At 45.4% G+C, this 8,117-nt stretch overlaps 1 protein-coding gene across 1 annotated transcript; it reads right to left on the reverse strand.

Moving 5' to 3' along the window:
* Positions 1 to 407: 407 nt before the first annotated feature.
* Positions 408 to 8,111, reverse strand: LOC123060995 (pentatricopeptide repeat-containing protein At3g06920). The gene is made up of 3 exons (XM_044483875.1): positions 5,537 to 8,111; positions 1,018 to 1,134; positions 408 to 859 (listed from the first exon to the last, which is right to left on the reverse strand). Exon 1 carries the CDS (start codon positions 7,994 to 7,996, stop codon positions 5,750 to 5,752), a length of 2,247 nt encoding a protein of 748 aa, XP_044339810.1. The 5' UTR covers positions 7,997 to 8,111; the 3' UTR covers positions 408 to 859; positions 1,018 to 1,134; positions 5,537 to 5,749.
* Between the last annotated feature and the right edge of the window lie 6 nt (positions 8,112 to 8,117).

The raw sequence follows: 8,117 nt of genomic DNA on the forward strand, positions 1-8,117 counted from the left end.
TTTATTTTTCTTGCTAATTTGTACTGCATGTACTGATATGATCTGTACTGTTTCATGCAGTCTATTCCTACTTATTTTGACTTCCTTTTATCCTGTATCATATAATAATAAGATATAAGTATCTATTAAGTTAATTTTAAATTAGTGGCGTGTTGTCGCTTTTTGCGCCATGAGCGCAACGAGTCATCTAGTAATGAGAAAAGACAACCAAGTTGCTTTCTCCAATTTCAATGTCTTGTACGAAGCATGCAAACTGATGCATTCTCGTCACCGCCGTGAATGCCCTGGAGCCCAGGCGCATATCTTCTCCCGTGCTTCCACGGCTTGTCGTGGCCGCAGTTTCTGCATGGCCTATCTCTCTCTGATGGAAAGCAACGTGACTATTAAGGTGTTAGAGTAAAACGAGATTGAATAAAAGTGACTAGTCCTGGTTTATATTGAATCTCAAGTATATATACATCTGAAAGAGATGGGAAGAAGAGGTGCCTGTTTGAAGGCATCATCTCTCCAGAACAGGTGCCTGTTGGCATTAGAGAGAGAAAAGGACATACTGTTCGGGATTGGACACACCCTTTGCTAATAACTGTTCGTTAATTAGCAACAATAGGCATGTGCTAATTAATTCCTAACAGAAAGCAACCAACCTCTTCTAAGGGGCATCGTGAGCCAGCCGAAATGCACACCCAAAGAAAAGCCTCTTATGCTTGCTCCTTGCTGGACAACCGCAACCTCAATCTCCACCCCTCCGAGTACGGAACCATCGCCAGCTACCTCACGTAGGTAGAAGTGGGAGAGCAAACGACACTGAAAAGCAATCATCTCCAACAAATGGACATATGAAGAGTGGAACACAAACATCCTGCAGTAACCAAGCAACAACAGAAAACATCCCAACCAACACAGGATAGGAAAGGAACCCAAAGAAAACGCCATTAGACTTAAGTACACGCACAGATGTAAGTAGGCAAGGGCTAAAAAGTAACGACAATAAAAGTAAGCTGCAGGAAGAGTAAGCACCTGAAGAAACAGGAATCAAAACGCCTCTACCTATCGATTACTTCCTCTGAATAGCTATTAATCAGCTGCTCCGCCAAACAAACACAGGAAAATCCCAGCAAAGGTCAGTAGGTCACCCTGGAAGAACAAATAGTCAGTAGACGATGGAAGAAGGCACTACCAAAGTAACAGTTTGAAGGCAGCACCAAACAGGAAGCAGTCCATGAATTATTTCTGAACATTAGCAACACTGCAAGTCTAGAAATAGTACAGCAGGATAGATTCAGAATCAGACAGTAGTTTCGTGCACAACTAGACAGGGCTAAATGAATAGTAGTCCTCACAGAAGCCGCTGGCATAACCATAACAATCTATTCATATATAACAGAAATAGGCACATCCACTCTAAGAAGCAGCATCTTTTCGAGTAGTGGATCCTATCATAGCAAATCAACTCAATGCTTAACTCTGTGTGCGAGAACTGAGACTATAGACACATACTGGCATGTTTTGTCTACAAGCTTTAAATTTGTAGCTCACTCAGTGACCATTGTAATATGTAACTCATGTACACATCATATTCCTCAAAGGTAGCAATATTTTGTTCCGACAAACAACTGTGCCTAAAATCTGAATGTCAATACCATGAGACCTAGAACCAAGCACTTTTTAAATTATGAAAAACAGTCAACAATGAGCATCACCTGTTCTGCCAATAAAATTGCCGGATCTGGCCAACTCAAGGTGCTAGCACGCTACAATGATAATGCCTACAAGATCGACATTCCACGCGACAAGTACAACGTGACATCTTCAACATCAAGGACATATCTCCCTATCATGGTGATGAAGTTAAACGATCCGAGGACGGATCTTTCCCAAGGAGGGGGAGATGATGCTGAGAATCCTTCTGTCATCCCCATGGACACCACACCGACTCGTCAAGCACCAAGTGTACCGATGACAAGAGCCGGTGCAAGAGCTATCAAAACCGAGGTTAACTCTCTCCTAGTTGAACTTCCCTTTGACCCACTTGAGACATGACTACTACCTCAAACGGAGACACTTTGTGTGCTTAGGTACCAAGGAATCAGCCGAGGTAAAGGAAAAGAGCAAGATGGACCCCAAGAAAATGGAGAGGAATTGTGCCCAACCCACAAACACTGGTACAACCAGTCAAGTACCGATCCACTACCGCTCCAACTACCGCTCCGACCGGCAAACCTACTGTTTTGAGCGGTTCAAGGCCGGTAGCATCCCTGTTGTTCCTACAGCCCCAGCTCGACCGGTACAATCGGTCCTACCGGTCTCCACTTCAACACACGCCTCCAGGAAAGTGGTACAACCGCACCAAGCGGTACAATCGCCTGGGTAACCGGTACAACCGGCCTGCCTGTGCGCAGAGAAAGGAGCCTCGACCCATGTATCCCCAACTTACCCCTTGGACTATAAGTACTCGTCTCCTAGCTCCGAATTAGGGTTAGCAAAGTGTATGAGACTATCTAGAGGAGCTTTGCTCATCTACCACTCCTATGCATTGGCGCCAAGGCCTGCCCTGAATATGCCCAAACCATCTCTAACGATGTTGGACAAGCTTCTCCTCAATCAGCGCTACCCCAACTCTATCCCGTATATCATCATTCAGGACTCGGTCCTTCCTTGTGTGGCCACACATCCATCTCAACATGCACATCTCCGCCACACCTAACTGTTGAACATCAGTGATCAAGCAACCTCCAAAATATGTCGATTCTTCCTTTCTGCCAGTCCATTCTAAGTAGGAGTGTCCGGACATAAGGTTTGATGCAAAATCCTTTCCTCTCATAAGAAAGTCCCAAACACTTTATTCACATACTCAGTGCCATTATCACTTCTTATCACTTGTACTAGAACATTGAAGTGATTTTCACATAGGCATGGAAATTCTTGAAGCATTGAAAAGTTTCATCTTTGTGACGCATCAAATAGATCCATGTCATGCGTGAGTAGCAGTCAATAAAGGTCACAAAATACTTTACACCACTAATGACACCACAGGACTTGTCCACATATCCGAGTGAACAAGTATGAATGGGGATATACTTCTGAGTCCCTTACTCGCATAAGACGTCCTCATGTGTTTAGCAAACTCACACGCATCACATTCAGCTTGTTCTTACCTACCCCATTCATTACATCATACATAGCTTGTACATTTTTATCAAAGGATACATGAAGTGACGTTTCATCGCCGAGGACTCGCTTTCTTCCACAATTGCCGCAAACACTGAGCTGCCCATCTGACCACACCCCTCATGGTCCATGTACCACGGTCCTCTAGGCCTTGTTCCAGTCCCAATCCTCCTTCCAGTCGGTCTGTCCTCAATAAAGCACATTTCTCTGTCAACGGTTACCCTCAGTCCCAATCCTCCTTCCAGTTGGTCTGCCCTCAATAAAGCTCATTTCTCTGTCAACGGTTATCCTACAGTTCACCTCGTCAATTAGAGCACTCATAGACAACAAATTGACCGGGAAAGCTGGCACATGTAAGGCTAAAGTCTTGTCAGCAGTACATATTGTGTTACTTTGAGAGGGAGTGAGCTGATCAAATGACTCAAATTCCCTGAAGTCACCTGCAAGGCTACAACATGTTTAGAAGCGCCAGAGTCTAGAATCCGCTCCAGATCAGATCAGGTCTGTGAGCAGCAATTGTGGCCTTTTCAGTCTTGCCCTCATTTGTACAGATAAATGAGCCACACTTGGAAGACTAGTATCCTTCTGGCTATCATGTTGTTCTATCTCACCCGTATCCTCTACTTCCTGCATCACTTCGCCGATGGAAAGCAGCAAAGCACACGCCTGCTGCCACATACTTGCTGCACATGTTCATAGCAAACCAGCGCCATTCGCTGTTGCCTCCTCTGCCTCGCACAGCTCACACCCGCCTGGCACATGTGTCCTCTTCAGGCCATCGTCTCCTCCCAGCCACACTGACTCCCCCTCAACACCACCATAGCCTGCAGTTGCCTTCATGCCGCCTTCACGCAGCAGCCCCACTTCGCTCCCCATAACAGCCGCCACCTCTTCTTCTCCTAGCAGTGTCACCTCCAGTGCTGCCTCCTTCCCTCTCCAATCAACAACTCCAGCAAACAGCTTCAGCAAGAGCAGCTCCAGCAGCACCCTTAGCAGCAGTAGCCAACAGTAGCAGCGCAAGCCTCCTTTTCCTCTTCTTTGCTTCCTGCTCTTGCTTCAGCACGAGCTGCAGCAGAATCAACAAGGAGAAATCAGAAAACTGATTGGCCGTGTCTATTGTGCAGCCTCATGCGTGTGGCCTTCGCCTTTTCCCGCTGCTTCTTCTCTTCCTCCAGCCACAAGCAGCACGCCGCAGCTCCACTCGTGCATCCCCGCACACACCTCCTCACGCAGCCGCCTTGCGGTCGAAGCCCAGCTCCCCGCACTCGCCCTGTATTCCCACCGGACTACACCACCGGCGCCGCTGCAGCCTGGTCTGATACCATGTGGGATTTGGAGGAGCGTACCAGCAGCAGTGGCAATGTTTCTAGTGGCGATTCTCACCAGACAGCTCGATCCCCTTCTCTCTTTTCTCTAGGTCAGCCAGCCACATGGCTTATATGGGCCTGGGCCGCATGGCCACACATACAACACACTTCAACAGATTTCATGAGCCAGAACCGATTGTTTGAGAGGCCCTAACATAAGCAGCAAATGTACTATCAACTTTACACGGCAAGAGAAAAATCGAGATGCCAAAAACATTGGACAGCAAGCTAACAAACTCAAATTTTTAACATCAATGATGAAATTTCAATTCCATTCCTCAAATCATGTGATTGGCACCTATTTCAAATGCAGGAATTTCACAGGAATTTTCAATGAAAACACCAACGTAGAGAAGTCTAGAGGAGCATATCATCTTATGATCTGGCTAACTTTCAACATTCCAAATGGCAAAATACTGAAGATTGTCTCTAAATTCAAATGTTTTGAAAAGTTAAACAGCAAGGAGGCAAAATAATAAATATTCAAACTAAATCAACTTAATACAGCAAAATAAAAGCAAGATGCCAAAAACATTGGTCAGCGAGCTACCAAACTCAACTATTTATCATCAATGATGAACTCAACTCCATTGTTCAAATCATGTGATCGGTGCCTGTTTGGAGTGAAGGAATTTCACAGGAACTTCATAGGAAATTTCGACAACACCAATGAAGGGAAGTCTAGAGCACACCATACTATGATTTGGCTAACTTTCGTCATTTCAAATGGTAAAATATTGAAGATTGTCCCTAAATTCTAATAATGTTTAAAAAAAACAGCAAGGAGGGAAATATTCAAACTAAACCTTCTGCATTAATTGTGGTTCATATGGCTAAGGTTTGATACGATGTTCCAAAATAAGTTAATGTGCTAACTTGGAGGGTTCAAATCATCAGCTTACCTGGTAAAAAGATTGGTTCCAACATATGATTAGGCATAGTGACTGGATTTTTCTTCTTTTCTAGAAGCAGATATATAAAGTTGAAGATCAGAACCTTACCAGAATCAAGGGAACTACAGAAGAATGTCTTCTCTCCAAACAGCAGCACAGCAGGCATGCATTCAATTTCAGCCATTTAAAAAATATATTATAAGCCACATAAAAACTCCCATATCAAGTGACCAAGAAGCACAAACAGTACAGCCAGATCAACTCAGTCACAGCAGAGATGCAAATTCTGCAACAGTGTGTCACAATACAAGATCCTGAATATTACAAGGATCTAGAAGCATGCTGGGATTTGGAAATCTCACTCAGAACTGCACCAACGACCGCAGCTTGCTCGAGACATTCAGACTTGTTCAAAGCGTCTAAAAGACTGACGCATGTCGTCACATTGACTCTACATGCCCTTAGACGAGTTTCTTCAAAAATGTGATACGCCTCCATTGCTCTGTTTGCATTGCTCATACCCTCTATGAGAGCATTGAAACATGCAGAGTCAGGCACTCCGCCATTGGTTTTGAACCCCACAAATAGGTTGTAAGCATCTGTTATGTTCCCTCCCTTTGCAAGCCCGGAGATCATGGTTGTGTAAGTGACAACGTTTGGGATCAAACCTTGTTTTTGCATTTCTTGCCAGAACACAAAAGCCTTGTTGTACTTCTGTACCCGGCAAAGGCCATTTATAAGAATGCTGTATGTATAGGTATTTGGTGGACATTTCATTTCCTTCATTGACTGGAAACAAATAAGGGCCTCGTTGATTTCTTCAGCTTTCACTAAAGCATCCATGAGACTATTCCATGTATAAGCATTTGGAGTCAGACCCTTCTTCAGCATCTCTTCTAAAATTAAATAAGCTTCATCTATCCTGCCAGCCTTCCCAAAGCCATCTATGAGAGAACTATACAGAATAATATTCAATTCTATTCCTTTCGATTTCGCTTCTTCAGAAAGCATGTAAGCCTCATCTAACCTATCAATCTTGGCCAGACCATCAATAATCGATCCATATGTAGCAACCGTTGGAGAGATATGTTTTAGCTTCATCTCCTCGAGAACTTCATAGGCCCTGTCTACCTTTCCAGATTTGCATAACCCATCAATAACAGCATTGTAAGCCCGAGCATCAAGTGCAAAACCTTGCTGACTCATTGCGTGAAAAATACTGGACGTTTCTCTAGCCTGACCAGCTTTTGTGACACCATGAATCAAAATGGAGTAACTTCGAACATCAGGAAGAAACCCATAACTCTTGATGTCCTCAAAAATTGCTCTTCCCTTTTCAATCTCACCTGCTTTGAAAACACAATCCATATATGTGTTAAGTAGGATGAGATCAGGCTTGCATCCTCGACGGATCATCTCTTTGAAGATCTTGTGCCCATCTTCTTTCCTTCCATGCAGAAAGCAATTCCTGATCAAGGAAGTATATAACACAGGATTACCATTGTGGCCTGCATCCAACATTTTCTCGAATAGCCTATAGGCCTCATCAATCTTTCCCTTCTTTCCAAGGCCATCCATAAGGGAACAGTACGTCACAGAATCAGGATTGCAACCTCTCTGACTCGCACTTTCAAATATTTTATGGGCCTCATCGAGCAGCTTTGCCTTGCACAGCCTATCCACCATTATGTTAACTGTCATTAAGTTTGGATATAGGCCATCAAGTTCCATTTCATCACGTATCTTATATGCTTCATTAACCCTCCCAGCCATGCACAACATATCAATAATGATGTTATACGTTGAGGTATTTGGCTTAGCATCCTTCTTCATGACATCAAGCAATCTCAGTGCCTCATCAACCCTCCTCTTCTTCCCGAGGCACGTGATAATTGAATTAAATGAAATGACAGATGGAATACAACCCCTCTCCCTCAAGCGCTCAAGCAGCTTGTAAGCATCATCAAACCGGTCAGCTGACCCATATCCCATGATCATAGTATTATATGCGTAAGCACAAGGCACAGCCCTTTCCACTTCCATCTGCCCAAATAACTCCTCTGCCTCACCTAGTCTCCCTGCCTTGCAAAGCACCCAGATCATGCTTGTGTATGATACATCATCTGGCTGCAGACCCTGGGCTCTCAGCTCATGAAAGAACTTCCAGGCCATGTCCACATTCCCAGCCTTTCCAAAACAATCAATACACACATTGTACAACACAATATCTGGCTCAAGGCATCTCCCCTTCACCTCGTCCACCAGCATCAACGCGCCCTCCACTCTTCCCTCGCGGGCCAGGGTCCGCACCAACGTCGTGAAAAGAGGCACGCCCACCTCATACCCGACCTCTTGCATCTGCCGCAGCAGTTCCAGCGCACGCTCGGGCTGCCGCGCCTCAGCCAGAGCACCAATCAGCACGGTGTACGCAGATAACGCCGGCCTGAACTTGAGCCGCCGCATGATGCCAATGGCATGGAAGGCGTCGACGAGGCGGCGGGAGCGGACGAGGGTGGAGACTAGAGTGGCGCAGGCAGGGTTGGGAAGGCCGTAGCCCAGGAGGGACATCTCTTCCAGGACCTTGTCGAGAGCCGCTAGGTCGTGGGAGAGGAATGGGAGGACGGCGTTATACGCTTCGGGGGGCAGTGAGTGGGGAGAGGAGGCGGAGGAGGCGAGGAGGAAGAAGGGA

Source organism: Triticum aestivum, chromosome 3A, assembly GCF_018294505.1.
Source record: "Triticum aestivum cultivar Chinese Spring chromosome 3A, IWGSC CS RefSeq v2.1, whole genome shotgun sequence".
Classification (NCBI taxonomy): Eukaryota; Viridiplantae; Streptophyta; class Magnoliopsida; order Poales; family Poaceae; genus Triticum; species Triticum aestivum.